Source organism: Scyliorhinus torazame, chromosome 2 (genome assembly GCF_047496885.1).
Source record: "Scyliorhinus torazame isolate Kashiwa2021f chromosome 2, sScyTor2.1, whole genome shotgun sequence".
NCBI classification, from domain to species: domain Eukaryota; kingdom Metazoa; phylum Chordata; class Chondrichthyes; order Carcharhiniformes; family Scyliorhinidae; genus Scyliorhinus; species Scyliorhinus torazame.
The window spans coordinates 70,169,980-70,192,746 of NC_092708.1; the positions used below are offsets into that span (position 1 = coordinate 70,169,980).

At 44.0% G+C, this 22,767-nt stretch overlaps 1 protein-coding gene across 3 annotated transcripts in view; it reads right to left on the reverse strand.

The window, feature by feature from the left end:
- ubxn4 (UBX domain protein 4) overlaps positions 1 to 22,767 on the reverse strand; it is a 105,473-nt gene that overhangs the window by 23,923 nt on the left and 58,783 nt on the right. For 2 of the 3 annotated variants that reach the window (XM_072472299.1, XM_072472280.1), the window contains 3 exons: positions 20,606 to 20,737; positions 18,445 to 18,653; positions 3,565 to 4,082 (listed from right to left, as the gene is read on the reverse strand). In XM_072472299.1, the coding sequence (XP_072328400.1) occupies positions 3,944 to 4,082; positions 18,445 to 18,653; positions 20,606 to 20,737 (480 nt within the window). In that variant the 3' untranslated portion in view covers positions 3,565 to 3,943. Of the gene's footprint in view, positions 1 to 3,564; positions 4,083 to 18,444; positions 18,654 to 20,605; positions 20,738 to 22,767 lie in introns of those variants that run through there. The other variant, XM_072472290.1, reaches the window with a different exon arrangement.

The window sequence follows — 22,767 nt, forward strand, 5'->3', positions numbered from 1 at the left end:
GGAATTATGCTTTTTAAGACCCCAGACTCAAACCCCCAATTTGTCCTGTCACTAACCACACTGATGGTACCTGCAACACCGGTTCATGGGGATATAGTTTAGTTCTTTTTGTAATGGTGTGAGGAGTCAAGTGAGGCCCCAGTGAGAATAACCAGCCCAGTCATCGTGTAACAATTATTAATGACTATTTATTAAATTAAAGACAAATATACAAACAGGACTAACACACTCTGGAACAATAAAGTATATGAATCACTTAACACACACACAGTTTATGTAGAGCGTGCCCCTTGTACCAAACTATACCCACAATCCCTGAACTCCTTAAGACTTTCCTTTTCCCAAACATCCAAATTTAAATAAATCTTTAAGTCAAATCCAGCTCCTGGCTGTTAAGATTTCAAACATACCTCTCTCGCTGTTAGGTGTAAACTGTTTATCTGCTTCTGAGGGTGCTGGCAACTATATATCATCTGTCTAGACACCTGTATCTCGTTAATTTTGAAATCTCATCTCATTATGTTTTTTGAATGCTGGCAGTGCTGTCACTAGGCAGATGCATGACACCTGTTGCTGGGCTGATCACATCCCATTGTGCCTTGTTACATTCAGATTACTGCTGTTACTGGACAGATTTCTACCTGTCGCTGTGCAGACCCATGACACACTGCAAAACAGCCCACTTGTTTGGCATCTTATCCGCCTTCAACATTCACTCCCTCCACCGACAGCCAGCAGTGGCTGTAATATCTATCATCTCCATGATGCATTGCAGCAACTTGCAAAGAGGTCTTTGACACCATCATCCATGCCTGAAACCTCTACTATCTAGAAGAACAAAGTAGATAATAGGAACACCACTACACAAGCTGCAAGTACTACCCGTCTTCCCCCAAATCCCCCCATAACAAGTTACACACCATCCTGACTTGGAAATATCACCATTCCTTCATTGTTGCTGTGTCAATCTGCTGGTACGCACTACCTAATAGCAGAAAGACTGCTATGCACTACACAAACTCTAACTGTTCAAGGTGCGTTCCCCAACATCTTCTAAAGCACAATTGGCAATAAGTCCTGGACTTACCAGTAACTCTCAATTCTATGCCAAATTAAAAACAATTCCCTTTCATATATCCATGTCAATATGATTTTCCAAGTGTACGGTTAACACATTCCTAATAAATTTCAAGCATGTTGCACTTAAGACTGATATCAGGCCAACAACATATGGTTCCCTGTTTTCTCTACCCCTCCTTTCTTGAATAGTAGGGATCCATTTGCTTCCCATCCATGGGATCTTTTCTAGAATCCAGGGAATCTTGGAAGTTCAAAATTAATGCATTCACCATCTCTTTTCATAGAACTTACAGTGCAGAAGGAGGCCATTCGGCCCATCGAGTCTGCACCGGCTCTTGGAAAGAGCACCCTACCCAAGGTCAACACCTCCACCCTATCCCCATAACCCAGTAACCCCACCTAACACCAAGGGCAATTTTGGACACTAAGGGCAATTTATTATGGCCAATCCACCTAACCTGCACATCTTTGGGAGGAAACCGGAGCACCCGGAGGAAAACCACGCACACACGGGGAGGATGTGCAGACTCCGCACAGACAGTGACCCAAGCCGGAATCGAACCTGGGACCCTGGAGCTGTGAAGCAATTGTGCTATCCACAATGCTACCGTGCTGCCCCTTTTTTTTTTTAATACATTGTGGACCAGGGCCATCCGGTTGAGGGGATAGGTTGACTTTAATTCCATTAATTTCTACAGTACAATTTCTTTACTGATAGTAATATCCCCAAGTCCCTCATTTTTACCAGACCCTTGATTTGCCACTATTTTCAGAATGTTTTTTGTGTCTTCTGCCGTGAAGGCAGATACGAGATATTTGTTTAAGGTTTGTCATTTCCTTACTTCCTCTTATAATTTCCCTGGCTCTACGTCTAACAGACCAACGTTTACTTTTGTTTATCTGTTCCGTTACATACCCATAGAAGCTGTTTCCATTCATTTTTATGCTCATGTCTCTTGCTAATTAGCTCTCTATTTTTTCTCAATTTCTGGTCCTCCTTTGCAGAGTCCTAAAATCCTCAATCTTTGGGTTTACTACTCTTTTTGGCAACATTTTAACTCTTCCTTCAAACTAATACTATCTTTGACTTCTCTTGATAGATATGTCTAGACCACATTTCCCATGGTGCTTTTATTCTTTGTGTAAGTTATGAATTAATTATTTAAATGCTCGTCATTGCTCATCTACTGTCACATCCTTCAATCCAGTTTCCCAATCTACCTTAGTTAATTTGCCTCTCATATCTACATAGTTTGCTTTGTTGAGATTTACGACCTATTTTTGGACTTAACTAAGTCACACTCCACTCAATAGAAAATTCTACCATCGTATGATCACTCTTTCCTAGAGACCACTTCACGAGAAGGTTTTTAATTAACCCGTTCTTCATTGCACAGTACTGAATCCAAAATAGCCTGATCAATGGTTGGTTTCTTGACATACTGACTAGAAAACTCTTACGCATGTTCCAACAACTCATCCACCACACTATTAAAGAAAATTTATCAATCTGTATGAAAATTAAAGTCCCCCAACATTACATATTATGCCTTTTTATTTGCACGTCTAATTACCTGACTTGTACTCTGCCCAACAGAACTGCTCCTTAGCTCAACCCAAACAGATTCTACATCTTGATTTTCTGAGCCAAGATTTTTTTCTCTCTATCCCTCTCTTGCTTTTCCCACTCTTTGTTATCTTAAAATTACAGCACATCGAACAGAACTCTCGTTCAAGCTCTGCAATTCAAATTTGGAGGTTTACCACAAAAGATTTAAGCAAAAATTGAATAAATCCATTAATTTCACAAATTATAAATGCACCATCAGTCCAGGTATGTTGCAGGCATCACACATCATTGGATTCATATAAACCACTTCTTGTTCCCATGGTTTATAATGGGCCGTAACTTTCTCTGGGGTGTCCTGTATGGGGATTGATCCGAGTCTTTAATAGAAGTTAGAAGAGATTTTAACTTTTTCAATAACTATTTGCAGAACCCAGTCAGAATAATCTGAGGTTAATGATTTAAAACGATTTTCCAGATTGTTCCTACCCATCCCTTTTGCCACAGGCCGTTAGCACATCTGGGCAATGGCTTTGCAAACACTTAACTAGGCGTTTGAAAGGCATTCCCCAGCGCATCTTTGGGGTATACCCGAAATCAGAGCCCGAATCGGTTCCTGTGCTACAATATTAGGGGCTGGTTTAGCACAGTGGGCTAAATAGCTGGCTTGTAATGCAGAACAATGCCAGCAGCGCAGGTTCATTTCCCGTACTGGCCTCCCCGAACAGGCGCCGGAATTTGGCAACTAGTGGCCTTTCACAGTAACTTCATTGAAGCCTACCTTGTGACAATAAACGATTATTATTATTATTACCCCAACCGACATATATCACTATGCATTTATATTCCAATGAGAACATATTGTGGAAGACAAGTTACAACCACATCAGGAAATTACAAAAGATGCAAAGATCATATTTTTTGAAAACTTTAAACATTTTATTATCAGCTTTAAATTAATAGAGCCAGAGGCTGGATGGTGTCCAGAATTGTCAGCTAACGTGTCATACAGGCAGGGAATGGATAAACCTAAAGACAGGATTTTAAATACTGCAAAAGGTGTTTTAAAACATAATTTGGAATTTGCCTAAAATTATTTTTCTGCACATTTACATTGTAGCAATTATTGCTCCCCACCCCAGAATTAGTAGTCATACAAATCCATGCAGCAGAGCAGGAAATTAACAGTACAAAACACACCCACTGCCCAGTTTCTCTTTTTTTAAAATGGAAGTATACTTGTATAACTTTAGAGCAAAATAAAGTACAACCTTTTCTACTTTAACAAGGTATAAGCTACATTTGTTGAGTAGAATTTCCATTCCACGTATTGTTATCATCATCTGCATCATCTTCTGTTCGCAGTCTGTAAACCCTTCCCTCCCTCTTGAAGTCCTCTCCACGTTTTTCAAGCAATCTCCTTCTTCTTACTTCCCTGAAAACGGAACAAAAAAAATAATCAGTGAAATCAGTATAAAAGGACACCCTAAAATGACAGACACCCGTTGACTGGCCCAAAAAGCCGGCTTTATAAACGATACAAACCGACCCTTGTGATAGGAATGTCCATGGTTTCATGTTTATTTGTTTAGGACGTAAACATTGGACATGAATCAGTGCAAGGCAGCACCAGATGAAAGAAAACTCCCTTCTGTCCTCAGTATGCCTAGCAGCAGAGATAACGCTCTAAACTCTGGGACTGAATGCTTGCACTACACCATCACAGGGCTGGAGTGGCTTCTCTGTTGCATTGGAAGCTAGGTGAAGAGTTCTTCTTTCCACAAAAGCTAGGAGCGGCAGGTCTGGTGGGTGCAGGTGCTGTAATTGCGGGTGGTGGAGGCAGAATTACAGGTGTTGGGCCTGAAAAATTGGGAGATGGAGTCAGAGGAGCGGGAAGAGGCAGCTTGTTCCCCCCCCCCCCCCAATCGCTTGTTCGTTGATGGTCTCCTGGTTCTCAGAACCTCTCTGCCAGTGCAAAACTACTGATAAAGATTTTCAACTAAAGGGGACCCATACTTTAGAAGGTAAATACAATAACATTTATACTGATGATGATACGATCCACAGCTCTCCGGGTCCTTGTCTCGCTTCAGGATGAGAGAGATTGATGTCTGTGATAGTGTTTGGGGAAGCATTCCCAACTCCTTGGATTAATTGAAAGCCTTGTTTAACAGCGGTCCCACTATCCCTGAAAACTTTTTATAAAATTCCACTGGGAATCCGTCAGGTCCCGGCGCCTTACCGACTGCATTGCCCCCAATCCGTCTATCACTTCACCGAGCCCAATTGGGCCCCTCAAGACTTCCACCAGCTCCTCATCTAACATCGGGAACTCTAGCCTCTCCAGGAATTGGTTCACTCCCTCCTCCCCTGCAGGGGATACTGATGATGACACATGATCAAATCCATGTGCTCAGAACATATGATCAAACCTCCAAAAATGCCTTCAAACAGAGTTGGAAATCGTCTCCAACAGTACATCGCTCTCCCTTCCCATCTAGCTAAGCACTTCAATTATCAAAAGTTGCAGCACAGAGGCAGAACATCCCAGAAAAGGGTCTGCAGAAAATTAATCACCACTGCCCTCACCAAATTTAGCTAGTGTTAGGAAAACAATGGTAGTTTTAAGTGATTTATATATGTATGGTAATCATCATAAATAAGGTATAGTTTTACCTGTGATTTATTTAATGTTCCTGTGCTAGAAGGGCAAAGCCAGTTGTTCGATTCATGCTGGTCAAAGGTGTTTGTATGTGTGGGAGTTGGTTAATTTTCAACTGTTTTTGTTGTGCTTAGAGGGAGCTACGAAGTGAAGAATAAAAGGCCAGCAAAGCTATATGCCAAGCAACTGGAGTCTTGTAAGGTAGAGAAGCTGTTCACGTTTTAGTTCAGCTAGTTTTATTGCAGTTGGAGAAAGGTAGTTGGAGAGAGAAGGCAGCTCTCACAGCTCTGCTAGAAGCAGTTGGTTTAAAAGGCTAGGGAGTGAACATTTCTCTCAGCTTTGCTGGAAGCAAAGCCTTATCATGGAGTAATGGCTAAGAAAACAAGTACAGAGATCTGAAGAGCTGTTAGTTAACAAAACTGGAGAAATGAAGAGTAGTTTGCAAGAAGTCTGATGTTAAAGGTACTGAACAGAACTGTTCACTAAAGGTAGATAGAGGTGAGAAGAAGATGGAGACACTAGAAAGATATCTAAAGTGATTTTCAAGTTTGTGAGATTTTAATACATCCTGTGGAATGCGAGTTGAAATAACTATGGAAACCAGTGGCTGGATCTTGGAGTTTGTGTAAAGTTAAGACAAAGAAAACCTAAAAGAGAGTGGTGTAAATTGCCAGACTCAATTCGCTGTTAAAAGTGGAGCTGAAGCTTTAAAAGTGTCAATTGGAAAACCTGGTCTGGATTCCAGAATGCAAACCACCAAGGGAAAGCATAATTTAAAAGATGATATGAAAGTGTGACTTTTGAAAGTGGGATTTGAAATCATTTGTGTGGAAGCCAGAGTTCAGAGAGACCATAAGACATAGGGGCAGAATTAGGCCACTCGGCCCATCGAGTCTGCTCCGCCTTTCAATCATGGCTGATATTTTTTTCATCCCCATTCTTCTACCTTCTCCCCATAACCCCTGATCCTCTTATTAATCAAGAATCTATCCCACTGTCTTAAAGACACTCAGTGATTTGGCCTCCACAGCCTTCTGCGCCAAAGTGTTCCACAGATTCACCACCCTCTGGCTGAAGAAATTCCTCCTCATCTCAGTTTTAAAGGATTGTCCCTTTAATCTGAGATGGTGTCCTCTCGTTCTAGTTTTTCCTACAAGTGGAAACATCCTCTCCACGTCCACTCTATCCAGGCGTTGCAGTATCCTGTATGTTTCAATAAGATCCCCCCTCATCCTTCTAAACTCCAATGAATACAGACCCAGAGTCCTCAACCGTTCCTCATACGACAGGCTCTTCACTCCAGGGATCATTTTTGTGAACCTCCTCTGGACCCTTTCCATGGCTAGCACATCCTTCCACAGGGTGGCTCACGGCATAAGAATCATTGGGGCGATTTGGAGTAGTAATCCACAGATATTAACTTGGAATCAGAGAGGAGGGAATGAACCACAGCCATCCTGTGCACTTAAAAGGGACTGTGTGTTAATCAGAACATTGCAGCTTAAAATGTACTTCAGAATTCCTGGAGTGTATACGGAATGGCTTTCTGGACCAATACGTTGAGTGGCCAACTAGAGAACAGGCCATCCTAGACTGGATACTGTGTAATGAGAATGGAATCATTGGCAATCTAGTTATGCCTTGGGGTTGAGTGAATGTCATATGATAGAATTCATCAAGACGGAGAGTGAAGTAGTTGATTCTAAGACTAGGGTCCTGAATCTTAATAAAGGAAACCACGACGATACGAGTTGGTTTTGATTGATTGGGGAACATTACTAAAAGAGATGACAGTGGATAAGCAATGGCAAACATTCAAGGAGAGCATGGGGGGAACTGCAACAATGGTTATTCCTATCTGGCACAAAAGTAAAACGGGAAAGGTGGACAATCCATGGCGTATCAGGAAAATTAGAGATAGTATTGGATCCAAGGAAGAAGCATACAAATTGGCCAAGAAAAACAACAGGTCTGAGGATTGGGAGCAGTTTAGAATTCAGCAAAGAAGGGCCAAGGGATTGATTAAGAAGGGGAAAATAGTGTACGAGAGTAAGCTTGTCAGGAACATAAAAACTGACTGTAAACGTTTCTACAGGGTCTCACCTGCTGTTTTATTTGTACTTGCTGTTACTGTTGTACGATCTCTATAGTTTTCAGAGGTTTCAACAGATTAAACGTGGAACATAGTTGTCTTTTTATCATTTGCAATGCAGGAGCAATCTTGGTTGTGGTATTCCTACACACCAGTAGGAACTTATTCAGACATTTGATCAATGAACCTTGTTCCATGGTTGCTCTCAAGGTATGTTTCATAGTTCAGGCGAAATGTTCTGCCAGTCCATTAGAAGCTGGTTGTTACGGTGCGGATTCAATATGTTTAATACTATTCTCTTGTACGAAACTTTCAAATTCTTGAAACAAATTGAGCTGTGATGCCGCTTAGCAGTTTTCATGGAATCCAAAATAACGAAACATTTATCACAGCTTTCTTCGATGAGGTACATTTCATTGCAGCCACCTCTGGCTACTTGGTGTCAGTATCGATTGTTGACCGTGCATGCGCTGCCAAATCGCTTCAGGCCGTTCCCATGGGTGCAGCAATGCTAAGGGGTGGCAGGTTTCTTGCCTTCACACAGGACGAACATAACATGTTCTCTTCAATTTCCGTGTCCAGTCCAGGCCACCAGAAAGAACTTCTCGCTATTACCTACATGTGGATGACTCTGCAATGGCCTCATGGGTGGCACGATAGCACATTGGTTAGCACTGTTGCTTCACAGTGCCAGGGACCCGGGTTTGATTTCCAGCTTGGGTCACTGTCTGTGCAGAATCTGCACGTTCTCCCCATGTCTGCATGGATTTCCTCCAGCTGCTCCAGTTTCCTCCCACAAGTCCCGAAAGACGTGCTGTAAGGTGAATTGGATATTCTGAATTCTCCCTGTGTACCCGAACAGGTGCCGGAGTGTGGCGACTAGGGGTTTTTCACAATAATTTCACTGCAGTGTTAATGTAAGCCTACTTGTGACAATAAAGATTATTATTAAATTTGGGAACTAAATATTTAGGTGCACTTGACATTTCGGAAGGATAGTCAGAAAGAAAAAGGAGGTGGGTTAGTTCTGTGCTTAAAGAGGAGATTAGGGTAGTAATGATCTTATAGCAAAGGGTTTTCTAGACAAGGGATTAAAGGCAGACAAGTCACCAGGACTTGATGGTCTTAAAATGAATGGCTCCAAAGATAATGGGTGCATTGGTAATAGAAATTCCTTAGATTCTACAAAGTTCCCAGTGAATTGAAAAACCGCAAACGTAGCGCTGCTATTTAAGAAAGGGAAGAAGCAGGCAGAGGGAAACTAAAAGCCAGTTAGCCTAACATTTGTCATTGGGAAAATGCTGGAATCCATTATTAAGGAATTAGCAGGACATTTCGAAAATCAGAATACAATCAAGGAGAGTCAATGTGGTTTTATGAAAGGGAACTCTTCTTTTACGAAACAGGGGCAGCACGGTAGCATTGTGGATAGCACAATTGCTTCACAGCTCCAGGTTCGATTCCGGCTTGGGTCACTGTCTGTGCGGAGTCTGCACATCCTCCCAGTGTGTGCGTGGGTTTCCTCCGGGTGCTCCGGTTTCCTCCCACAGTCCAAAGATGTGCATGTTAGGTGGATTGGCCATGATAAATTGCCCTTAGTGTCCAAAATTGCCCTTAGTGTTGGGTGGGGTTACTGGGTTATGGGGATAGGGTGCTCTTTCCAAGAGCCGGTGCAGACTCGATGGGCCGAATGGCCTCCTCCTTCTGCACTGTAAATTCTATGATAAAATTTATTAGCGTTCTTGGAAGATGCAACAAGCAGGGTGGTTACCAGGCAGCGAGGTGTTCAGGTATCCACTGTTTAAAGCACATTCTAATAGAGTTTTTCTTTGTACAGTTGGTAAATGAAATACAGCTGCTGCCATTGTCCTTTTAGTGCTGTCACTGAGCATGCTCAGCCTTTTGTGAACATTTTTATTGGGAGTTTTAAATTTTTACAAATATTGCAACAAAGCAAAAGAAAAACAAAAAAGTCACCAATGCAAAGAAGAAAAAAAAGTACAGCACAAGAACAGGCCCTTCGGCCCTCCAAGCTGGCGCCGATCATGCTGCCCGTCTAAACTAAAATCTTCTACACTTCCGGGGTCCGTATCCCTCTATTCCCATCCTATTCATGTATTTGTCAAGATGCCCCTTAAACGTCACTATCGTCCCTGCTTCCCTGCTTCCCTGCTTCCACCACCTCCTCTGGCGAGTTCCAGGCACCCACTACCGTCTGTGTAAAAAGACTTGCCTCGTACATCTCCTCTAAACCTTGCCCCTCGCACCTTAAACCTATGCCCCTTAGTAATTGACCGCTTTACCCTGGGAAAAAGTCTCTGACTATTCCCTGTCTATACCCCTCATAATTTTATAGACCTCTATCAGGTCGCCCCTCAACCTTCTTCGTTTCAGTGAGAACAAACCAAGTTTAATAGTCCACAACAGAGATACATCATACCCATCACTCTAAAAGAAAACAGCTGTATCAGGCTCCTGTGGCGAGCGTACAGACGAATAGGACATCGGACTATTTTAGGCTACATGGGGGGGACGAGACAGGGATGCCCCCTCTCCCCACTGTGTTCGCGCTAGCTATAGAGCCGCTGGCAATTGCGCTGAGAGCCTCAAGGGGTAGGTCGGGGGGGGCGGGGGGGGGGGGGGAGTGGAACACGGGGTCTCGCTTTACGCAGACGACCTGCTCCTGTATGTATCGGACCCAGTGGAGGGGATGGAAGAAATCATGAGGATTCTGGGGGAATTTGGCCGGTTTTCGGGGTACAAACTAAATATGGGGAAAAGTGAGATATTTGCGATCCAGGCACGGGGACAGGAGAGGCAACTGGGGGAACTGCCGTTTAGAGTGGTAGGGGGAAGTTTTGAGTATCTAGACATCCAAGTGGCGCGGGAATGGGGCCGGTTGCATAAACTTATCTGGCCCGTTTGGTAGACCAAATGAAGGACCATTTTCGAAGGTGGGACGCGCTCCCGCTGTCATTAGCTGGGAGGGTCCAGACGGTGAAGATGACGGTCCTTCCAAGATTCCTGTTTGTGTTCCAGTGTCTCCCCATCTTTATTCCGCGGACTTTTTAAAAACGGGTTAACAAAGTTATCACTGGCTTTGTATGGGCGGGGAAGACCTCACGAGTGAAAAAGGGCATGCTTGAGTGGAGCCGGGGAGAGGGCGGGCTGGCGCTGCCAAAGTTCAGTAACTATTATTGGGCGGCGAATATAGCCATGATCAGAAAGTGGGTGGTGGGGGAGGGTCGGCATGGGAGCATATTGAAGCGGCCTCATGTAAGGGCACCAGTTTGGGGGTGTTGATAATGGCGCCTCTGCCGTTCCCGCCGGCACGGTACTCTACCAGCCCCGTGGTGGTGGCAGCCCTGAGAGTCTGGGGGCAATGGAAGAAGCATGTGGGGGGAGCATCCGTCTGGTCTCCAATCTGCAATAATCACCAGTCTGCCCCGAAAGGAAGGACGAGGGGGTTTCGGAGATGGCAGAGGGCAGGAATTGAGAGGATGGGGGATATGTATATAGAAAGGAGCTTTCCTAGCTTGAGGGAGAAATTTGGATTGGCGAGGGGAAAAGAATTCAGGTACCTGCGGGTGCGGGATTTCCTACGTAGACAGGTCTCAATCTTCCCGCTCCTACCACCAAGGGCGTTTCAGGATAGGGTAGTTTCCAGAGTGTGGGTGGGAGAAGGGAAGGTCTCCGACATCTATAAGGAGCTCATGGGGTCAGAGGACACACAGACTGAGGATCTGAAGCGCAAGTGGGAAGAGGAGTTAGGAGGAGAGATAGAGGATGGTCTCTGGGCGGATGCGTTGAGTAGAGGCAACGCGTCCACAGCATGCGCCAGGCTCAGCCTGATACAGTTTAAGATTGTTCATCGGGCTCACATGACAGTGGCCCAAATGAGCAGGTTCTTTGGTGTAGAAGATAGGTGTGCAAGGTGTGCGGGGGGGGGGGGGGGGGGCAGCAAACCATGTACACATGTTTTGGACATGCCCAAAGCTTAGGGGATTCTGGCAGGGGTTTGCAGACGTCATGTCCAGAGTGTTAAAAACAAAGGTGGCACCGAGTCCGGAGGTGGCGATTTTCAGGGTGTCGGAAGATCCGGGAATCCAGGAGGATAAAGAGGCAGACGTTCTGGCAGCTTTGCTTTCCTGGTAGCCCGGAGACGGATATTATTAGCTTGGAGGGACTCAAAGCTCCCGAAGTCGGAGACCTGGCTTACTGACATGGCTAGCTTTCTCTGTTTGGAGAAAATCAAGTTTGCTTTGAGAAGGTCACCGTTAGGGTTTGCCCGGAGGTGGCAACTGTTTGTCGACTTCTTTGCAGAAAATTAATTAGTTTTGCTTAGAGTAGGGGGTTAATAAAGGTGGGGCCTGTAAGGCAGAAAGCAGGCTTTTTGCACTATGTTTATAGCTTATGTATATTGTTTATTTTGTCACGGTTGTAAAACCAAAATTACCTCAATAAAATGTTTATTAAAAAAAGAAAGAAAATTAAACAGAATAAAATTCATGAGTACCCCAGACTGTGGGGGAATGACATTTGTACCCCGAATCCAACCCCCATCCAGACCCAGGACAGAACAGACATCAATCATATAACGACAAAATTATGAAGAGAGGACCAGCAGCAACAGGTCCAGGGTTTCCCTTTTAAAAAGAAAAAAAAAGTAAAAGAGCAGAGCTACCAGTGCCAGATCCCAGGTCCATAGCACATGTGAACAGCCCAGCAACCAAACAGGAATAGGCCACCAAGCAAATAACATACCTTCAAGGGGAACGACAGGATAACCATGAGGCCAGCAAGTAACGATATCCTCAGCTCCAGTCAAAAGGAGGAGCTCCACCCCAGGGAGAAAGGAGTCATCAAGGTGTCCCCTGAAAGGGAGGGAGGGCCAACCAACCTCCACAGCACCATTCCAGCAACAGGACCACTCGGGGAGGGGGGGGGGGGGGGGGGGAAAGAGAAAAAGACAGCGACGCCATAAAATGAGAACTCAAGGTGGACCTACTCCTAATCAGCCAGAATACCAAGACCCAACCATCTTCCACATAAACTTAATCTCAAGTAAGTCAGGGGAAAAACAAGTGCAAAGTGAGGGACACGGCAGATGAATCACCTCCAGAGTCTCTTAGAACCACCAGAACTAATCGCATGGATGACAGGAAATCGGCAATCAACCCAGATCCCCAACTTCTCGAGCAACCACCTGACCCACAAGAGGAGAGTCACTGCCGTACAAAGGATACACAAGGCTATCCTTATCCCCAGTCCCCAACCACTACAGCCTCTTGCAAAAATAAAGCAGAGACCATGTTAGTTCCATTAGTATCAAAAACAGCTAGAAACTCGTACTGGGAGAAAAGACAAACACAACCCGAAGGAGGAATCAAACAGAACCCAGTCCTCTCCAGGATAACAGGAAGTCTGCCCGGGTCCAAGAAGGATAAAAGCACGGATTCTCAAGCCTAAACCAGCAAAAGAGAACCCCAAAACTGATTAGCTTTAATTGGGGTGGGGGGACGATCCTCAATCACAGGAGGACGGCTAAGGATGTGATTGTACTGGGTGGGGTGCAGAGCAAATTCAGCAGGATGTTGCCTGGGATGGAACAATTAAGTTATGAAGAGAGGTTAGATAGGCTGGTGTTGTTTCCATTGGTGCAGAGAAAACTGAGGGGCGACCTGATCGAGGTGTATAAGATTAGGAGGGGCATGGAAGGGTGGATAGGGAGCAGCTGTTCCCCTTAGTTAAATGGTAAAACACAAGGGAGCACAAGTTCAAGGTGAGTGGCAGGAGGTTTAGGGCAGGGGGGGAGGGGGGAAAAGAGATGACTCCTGCCGCCAGGAACAAACAAGAATTTAAGCATTTTATGTTGGCTCTTTCATGTAGAGACACCAGCCAAACACTTCAGTATGTAGCACAAGCTACATACACCAAGAAAAAACAAATACTAAATGTGCACTAGGGTGAAAAGATGGATTGAAAGCTGAGCAGAGGCAGAGCTCGCAAAAACGCAGCCACTCCCACACACACATCATGAGACCCCAATGCTCATTCTTTTTAAAGAACAAACGGCTCCATGTTGTTTCCCTCCCGACCGTCCCATCCACACACTTGCATTCACCACCTCCCTTGCTCATCACATCTCCCCCTGAACCTCCAGATCGATCCTTCACTCTTGCTGCCCCTCTCCCGAGCCCTAGCTCACTTTAGGTGAGATGACGAAATGGGTAAAGAGTCGAGCTGGAAGTGGGAAGCAACACACAGGAGATAAGTCGAAAGACTATGTTACTAAGTTAAGATGATGATTTTTGGGCAAGTGAAATGAAATGAAAATCGCTTATTGTCACAAGTAGGTTTCAAATGAAGTTACTGTGAAAAGCCCCTAGTCGCCACATTCCGGTGCCTGTTCGGGGAGGCTGGTACGGGAATTGAACCGTGCTGCTGGCCTGCCTTGGTCTGCTTTCAAAGCCAGCGATTTAGCCCTGTGCTAAACAGCCCCTGCTCGGGTTGGATGTAAGGAAGCCACTAGGTTCTTAAATGTATTCCATATATTTTTATTGGAAAGTGATTTTTGGTCAGCACTTTTTTTTTTAAAGAATACAGTGGGAGTGCTAAGTAAGGGATAGAAATTGTGCATTTCAATTTCCAAACAGCATTCAATAGGGTGCCAAACCTACCCCGCCCAGCGCCGATCACCAGTCCTGTTTTGTCCTGTTCCTGATGCTAGTCATGAGGGGTTGGAGATGGAGATGGTTGGGTGGCTTAATGGAATTCTTTTACCTGGAGAAAGTCAAGTACACCATCAGGGGGTTGGTTGAGGGGTTCTACCTGAGATGACAGCTATTCAATGCCTACTTCAAAGGAGTTAATCACTGCCAGTTGCTACGGGTTTTATTTTTCCTTTCTATTGTGGGGGAGATGCACACAGTTGGTTGTGTTTTTTTACGTTGTGTTACATCTGCAGTTTGTGATGTTGGCTTTGTCATAAAATTTATTAATAAAGATATTAATAAATAGGGTGCCAAACAGAAGGTTACTATCCAAAACAAGAGCTCATGATGTTGTTAGGGGGTAATTTATTAGCTTGGATAGAGGACTGGCTTCTAACAGAAAACAGCCGGAATAAATGGGTCAGTTTCTGGTTTGCAAACTGTAATTAGTGGGTTGTCACAGCGATCACTCAACTATTCACAAACTATATTAATGAATTGAATGAAGGGACCGAGTGTATTTGCTGATGGCATATAAAGATTGGTGCAAAGGCAAGTTGTGAGGAGACAAATTCTGTAAAGGGATATAGATAGTGAATTGGCAAAAATCCGGCAGTTGGCGTATGTGGGAAAATGTGAGGTTATCCAATCTGATAGGAAGAACAGGGAAGCAATATGTTATTTAATGTACAGAATGCCGCAGTGCAGAGGGATCTGGATGTTCTTGTACATGAATCACAACAATGTAAGTAATTTGGAAAGGAAACGGAATGTCGGCCTTTATTGTAAGGGGGCTGGAGTATTAAAGTAGGGAAGGCTTGCTACAACTGCAGAAAGTAGGGGCTTTTCACAGTAACTTCATTGCAGTGTTAATGTAAGCCTACTTGTGACAATAAAGATTATTATAGTGCGGCCCCATTGACATCTGGACGATGAAAAGATCCTGAGGTGGAAAAAGGAGATCCGTGAATGTAGCTTCTGGGAAGGCCATACTGTCCGAATCTACCATGACTTGGGAGTGGAGCTGGCAAAGATAAGGGCTGGGTTCAACAAGGCCAAGGCTGCTCTTCTCAGGAGCAAGGTGCGATTTGGCATGATGTACCAGCTAGCTTGTGGGTCACGTATGGGGGAAGAGAACACTATTTCAATACACTGGGAGGAGGCAAGTGGCTTTATAAAGGATCATAGACTGGGGAATATGAGGATTCTGGGTGGGTTCACCTGCATGTCTGAGTTATGGCATTGTGCTCAGGGGTGTGAATGTCTCTTTGTTTTTATTCACTGCTGTCTTCCATTTATTTACTTTGTTCTCTAAATGTATAATTTTATAGATTTGTAATATCTGCCAACCCGCGAGTGGAGTACAGGCACTGGGTGTATTAAAACATTTGTTGGGTATTGTGGGGAGTGTGGGGGTGAGATTAAAGAAGGGTTGGATGGGGGGTGGGGTATGTGGGGCTTTCTGTAAATAAAGTTTGTGTTTAGCCCCACGTGCGAGCAGAAATGCTGGTTAACGGAAGTGACATCAGGGTGAAAGCCACGGCCGGTTTTCTGAAGGGGGGGGGTTGTTTTTTCTGTTTTACAAGTGGGTTGGGATAGCGAGTCTGGGGAAGTGGGGTATTCTTTGTTTGAGATGGATGAAGGGAGGGTGGGTTGCTGACAACGAAGGTTTATTTATGGAGTAATTGGACAGAGGGAGGTGGCAGTGGCCATCTTGGGGGGGCCTGGATGAGTCCATTAAGATTTGTATATGGATGGCCAGGATGGGAGGGTGTTTGGAGCCCCCTGACCACATTGGTCTCACATCATGGAATGCGAGGGTACTGAAATGGCCAATTAATAGGTATTGGGTGTTTGCCCATTTATAAAGTTTGAAGGCAGACGTGTTTTTGCTGCAGGAGATTCACCCGAGAGTTAAGGACCAAACAAGGTTGTGGAAAGGGTGGGTAGGGCAAGTCAGCACGTCCATTCGGGATTGGATATGAAGATTATGGGAGAGTATTTTAATTGCTTGACCCTGGGCTGGATCGGTCATGCCCCAAATCCCTGAAGGTATGAGGGGTACCAAAGGAGTTGCTTGGGTTCATGGAGCGGATAAGGGGGTGTGGACCTGTGGCGATTTGGGCCCAAGGATTAAGGAATTTTATTTCTTTGCGAATATACACAGTGTACTCATATCAACCTTTTTTTGTTATGGATAAGGCACTGTTTCCGAGTATTCCGATCCTACCAAATGATTGGTAGGATCGGAATACTCGCCGATTGTCATATCGGATCACGCGCCGCACTTTGTGGATCTGTGCGAGGAGAAGAGGGGCACCCAGCAACTGCCACGGTGGTTAGATGTGGCACTGTTGGTGGATAAGGGCATGTGAGAGGATTGGGGCAGCTGTAGGCACGTATGTAGAGTTAATTAAGAACAAGGAGGTCTCTCCCTCCATGGAAGATGTTGAAGGCGGTAATTAGGGGATAGGCACATAGGGAGAAGGTTACCTTATTTGGCAAGGGGTACATATAAACACGGCCATGGGAGATGGACACCTGGGGTGGGCCCAGGTGACCTGTCAATAGGGCATCAATCGGATCATTGGACACTAAAAGCACTTTTCGATACCCCATGGGCAAAAGGCCAGAGGAAGTGGGAAACGGGCACAAAGCCAAAGGGGGATAAAAACAGGCGCTCTGGACCCCTCGGGAGCAAAGACTTGGCGTGCGAGGTGACCTTGACCAGACCGGAAGGAAGGAAGCAAAAGACCACCAACAAGAACCATCTTCGTGAAGACGGGCCAGAGGAATTGCAGCAATCAGATCCATAGCCTACCAAGCCATCTTTACGGGTAGTATACGCTGATCTTGGGTACCTCTAGTATTTTGTGGGTAATGTAAGGGTTAATTGTGTTAATAAATATTGTTGCATTTTGCATGTGTATTTGTGGTTTGTTTCCTCCTAAATAAAGGCACCTTGAGTAAACCTTTGAAAAAGTAAACTGGTCGAAAGTATCTGAAATTTTATAGATACAACAGTTGGCACCCCAAATGATCCTTCGTTGCTCCGAAATGAACCTTCAACCCAGTATTCTCGAAAGTATCTGAGGTCTTACAGATACAACAGGGACTTTGTGTAGGATAACCCCGACTTCCTCATGTGCGAGATTGAACTTAATTCAATTTAAAGTGTGCACAGAGCACATATGACAAAGAGGCACATGAATGGGTTCTTTCCGGATGTGTAAGTGGTATTTAAGGGGGCCGGTGAACCACACGTACATCTTCTGGTCCTGTCCAAAATTGGTGGGATTTTGGGAGTCCTTTTTGGGGACAAGGTCGGAAATTGTAGGGGTAACGATGTCACCGAGCCCATGGATGGCGATGTTTGGGGTATCGGAAGATCCTGGAATGCAGGAGGGTAGAGAGGCTGATGTGTTGGCTTTTGCTAGAGTGGCAGGCTCCGGAGCCGCCAAGGGCAATGAGGCGGATGAGTGACCTGTTGGAATTTTTACATTTGGAGAAGATAAAGTTTGCCATTCGGGGTTCGGAGAAGGGTTCGACTCGAGATGGAGGCTGTTCATCTCCTTCTTTAAGAGTTGCTAATCATCAGCAGGAAGGGGGGGAGGGGGCTTGTTTTGGTTTATAGTTACAAAACAGGGCATTTGGGATGGTTTGGTAGGTGGAGTGTTCATAATGAGAATTGTATAATGTTGGATTGAGTGTTGCGTTTTGAACATAAAATGAAAATGTCCTGAATAAAAATATTTTCAAAAAGAAACTAAGGAACCTGAAAAAGGTACCTGATCTAAATGGTGCATTAAGTTATTTATTTTAACCATGGCTATCTCTGCACTGTAAATTCTATGATTCTACCTTTAAAGCCTCTGTACATATTTAGTTGCATTGCTGCCTCACAGCACCTGGAACCCGGGAATTCCGGCCTTGGGTGACTGTGTGGAATTTGGAACCCCCACCCCCAGTCTGCATGGGTTTCCTCCGGGTGCTCCGGTTTCCTCCCACAGTCCAAAGATGTTCAGGTTAGGTGGATTGGCCATGATAAATTGTCCCTTAGTGTGTAAAGGTTAGGTGGGGTATGGGGATTGCAGGGGGTGGGCCTAGGTACTCTTTCAGAGGGTCGGTGTAGACTCGATGGGCCGAATGACCTCCTTCTGCACTACAGGGATTCTATGATGATTGAACATTATGCATATGAAATGAATAATAATGGTTAAAAATCAACATTCCCAAGATCAAAACAATGTTTCACAGGCAATTCTAATTCTCAGAACAAAAACTCAAGTTAAATTTTAGATTTTTCATAGCACGTGATACTTCTGGGTACCTGTCTGTATCTGATGTAGTAGAAGGTGACACTCTGGAATTTTCTGGTTGAGACAGAGATCTTCTGGATGCCCTTTGTGTGGAATTACTAGCAAACAAATAATTGCTGATAAACCTCCAAACTGCAATAACTGGGTAAAATAATGTGTTCAAGATAGTCCATAATCCTCCTTCTGAGGCTCGTACCATTGATGAAGGTGACCTTCCACCCTAACAAAGGTAAGAATAAGCAGAGTTACTGAATATATCAACCTAAACCAAAAATTTGCAGGGTTAAAAATGTATTTTATTTGGTGGCTAGTCTGCACAGGAGGGCAGTCGAGGGGGATGGCAGGAGTTGTTCAGTATTATAGTTATCCAGCAGCGCTTTTAATTCTAACTTTTCCTATTCTACCAAGGTCTCAGATTTAAATTGGAGTATCGATGCTTCCCAATTCAGGGAATTGCCCATTGAAGGTTCAACTTGCCAGGCAATTGCCTTGCAATTCTTAGGTGGGATTTCAGGAGTGCCCCAGTGCATCTGCTGGGGTACCTCCCAGGTACACCCGCCAGAGATCTGAAGTCATGGAATATTTTTTGATTTTTATTCATCTCACTGCCACCCACTTTTGCTCTGCATCATCTTTTTTCCCCACTGACTCTCTTCTACCTTATCACAAACCTTCCCTTTTGCTCTTTTCCAATTGCCTCGGTACTTGTTTAAAACTTGAGACATCTCAAACTTTCCAGTTCTGATGAAAGGTCATGACCTGTAACATTAACTGTTTCACTCTCCACAGATGCTGCCCATACAGAGTAATTCCAAAATTTTGTTTTCGAATGATAAATGCGCACCTATTTGGAAAATAAGATTGACTTGGCTTCTGAATCGGACTACCACCAAACTCTTCATTGCAGCATTCCTGTACAGTGCTGTGTCATATATTTACCAAACATAAGTTTTCATGAACATTAGTGACAATATGGATTCAAAATCCAATTTTAATTAATTCTCTAGTCTGATCATAATGTAACAAACTGATAATATTGTCAGAAAGATTAGCAGCAATTGAAAAAGTATATCTACTGGAGGTGGCTTACTTGTGTAATAAATTGCCCCTCCCAATATTGAACAATAGGATATGCACATCAGAAGTGTTTTTATTCTATTCTTTGCTAATTTATTTGACCTCTGTAAAAAATGCACAAACTGCATAGTACTGCATCCAAAATTATGTTTTACCTGTATATTATGTACAGTAAACACAACAGGTAACCAAGTACAAAATTCTACAAAACATTTCTTGTAATTAATCCCAAATGCAAAATCTTTAAATAGGAAATATATGTTAAGGTTAAGCAGATACTTGTTGTTTCAAAAGTGTTATGAAGTAGAATTAGGTAGTAAAATGTGGATTTTTCTTCTAAAAATTGATTAACAACTTTTATTTGTTTTGGTGATGGTTGCATTAATTCTAAAAGAGATCAAGGCTAGTCCACACCATTTGTACTCGGGCATTAGCTGCGAACATTTATAAAATGCTTTCTTGAAAGGCAAAAAACACAACTTCTTTTCTCAGAAAATTTCAGGTCTCTTTATGACAACTGATGGTTATAAGGAGAGAACCATCAATGCCATGTTATGTTTGATAAGATTAATTGCACGCTTTTTGGCGGTGGTAGCACTGCAGTCTCACGGCGCCGAGGTCCCAGGTTCAATCCCGGCTCTGGGTCACTGTCCGTGTGGAGTTTGCACATTCTCCCAGTGTTTGCGTGGGTTTCGCCCCCACAACCCAAAGATGTGCAAGGTAGGTGGATTGAACACGCTAAAAAATTGCCCCTTAATTGGAAAAAATGAATTGGGTACTCTAAATTTAAAAAACCCAAATTGTACGCTTTTTTTTCTTTGGAGTTCTAATTAATGCGGTATTCTGAGCCCATGAATTGGTTGCTTTTCCATTGAAAACCACATTTGTTCTGATGATGGGTGCAAGGGAATGCCTATATTTCAGACATGGTTCCAAACAAATTAGATTTTATTTCTGTTTTGAGTTTTTGCTTAATATTTATATTCCTTTCAATGTTGGTTTTAACATGCTCCATTCAGGGTGCAGAAGTACAATGTGCTTTACAGGGAGAGATAAAGCAAGAATTGGAGAAACAAATGGTTTTCAAAAACATACTGGGATGAGGATGATTGAGGCACTTGGTACCAACTCCAGCTCTGTCAGTGTTTTGCTGTAATCATCCTTTGTAAATTGCTTCCTTGGAAAAGTTATTGCCAATTCAAAGTGTCCATATAGACCACCAACTTGCTGCAAGAAAAGAACTTTAATCAGATGTGTAGAAGTTTGCATAAAATCACCCAGTAGAACACAAGCTAGATAAATATTACACCAGACAGGTAATCAATAGCAAATAATAGTCAACCAAAAATACAAGTGCTTCCCTTGCAAAGTCCAGTAGATCTATTTAAAGTAATCAAAAAATGCGACAACAATTCGTATTTATATAATGTACTTAATATAATAAAACATCCCAAGACACTTCACAGGGGAACTATGAAGTAATTCATTTTGGTACAAAGAACAATGGGAGACAATATAAAATAGAGTACATTTTCAAAGGGGCGCAGGAACAGAGGGACCTAGCCACCTAGGTGTACAAATCACCGAAGGCAGTAGTGCAGGAATTGAATTAACCAATCAGGAATTGAATTTTACTTCTTGGTCCCAGGGAAAAGATAGCCAAAACAAAATAAAACACAGAAACGTTAGTAATTACTTCACAGAAAGGCACCTCCAGGCAACAATGATCATTAACATGGAACTTCACATTCAGTTTGAGGGTGAGAAACATAGGTCTGAGTCCTTAAGCTTAAATAAAAGCAATTACAAGGGTATGAAGACACAGTTGCCCAAGTTAAAAATAGGCAGAATGGCATGGAAAAACTAGAAAAAGATTCTGCATAGTCAGTATGAAGAGCTAGGCACCAAATTAAGGAACAGAAACTCAAATATAACAATCTCTGGGTTATGACTTGAGCTCATGTGCAAATTGGCATTAGGAAAATAAGATTGGAGAAATGAATGCATGGCTCAATGTCTGATTTGGGTAGTGGGTTCTGGTTCATGGGGGACTGAAATCAGCACTGGGGAAAGTGGGATCCACACTATTGGAACAATCAACACCTAAACCACGCCAGGGCTAGTGTTCTAGCAAGCAGCATAACTAGGGATGATGTGGAGATGCCGGCGTTGGACTGGGGTGAGCACAGTAAGAAGTCTTACAACACCAGGTTAAAATCCAACAGGTTTGTTTCGATATCACAAGCTTTCGGAGCGCTGCTCCTTCCTCAGGTGAATGAAGAGGTATGGTTCCAGAAACATATATATAGACAAATTCAAAGATGCCAGACAATGCTTGGAATGCGAGCATTGGCAGGTGATTAAATCCTTACAGATCCAGAGATGGGGTAACCCCAGGTTAAAGAGGTGTGAATTGTGTCAAGCCAGGACAGTTGGTAGGATTTTGCAGGCCAGAAGGTGGGGGATGAATGCAATGCGACATGAATCCCAGGTCCCGGTTGAGGCCGTACTCATGTGTGCGGAACTAGGCTACAAGTTTCTGCTCGGCGATTCTGCGTTGTCGCGCGTCCTGAAGGCCACCTTGGAGAACGCTTACCCGGAGATCAGAGGCTGAATGCCCTTGACTGCTGAAGTGTTCCCCGACTGGAAGGGAACATTCCTGCCTGGTGATTGTCGCGCGATGTCCGTTCATTCGTTGTCGCAGCGTCTGCATGGTCTCGCCAATGTACCAGGCCCACGGCGAAGAATCACTGAAACGACTATACGATGACGTTAACAAGTTCCATCCAACCATCAGGCTCACCATGGACTACTCTCCAAAATAAGTTGCATTCTTGGACACACTCGTCTCCATCAAGGACGGTCACCTCAGCACTTCGCTTTACCGCAAGCCCACGGATAACCTCACGATGCTCCACTTCTCCAGCTTCCACCCTAAACACATTAAAGAAGCATTCCCCTATGGACAAGCTCTCCGTATACACAGGATCTGCTCAGACGAGGAGGAGCGTAACAGACATCTACAGTCGTTGAAAGATGCCCTTGTACGAACGGAATATGGCGCTTGACTCATCGATCGACAGTTCCAACGTGCCTCAGCAAAAAAACGCACCAACCTCCTCAGAAGCAAAACATGGGACACAACCGACAGAATACCCTTCGTCGTCCAGTACTTTCCCGGAGCGGTGAAACTACGACATCTTCTTCACAGCCTTCAACACGTCATCGATGAAGATGAACAACTTGCCAAGGTCATC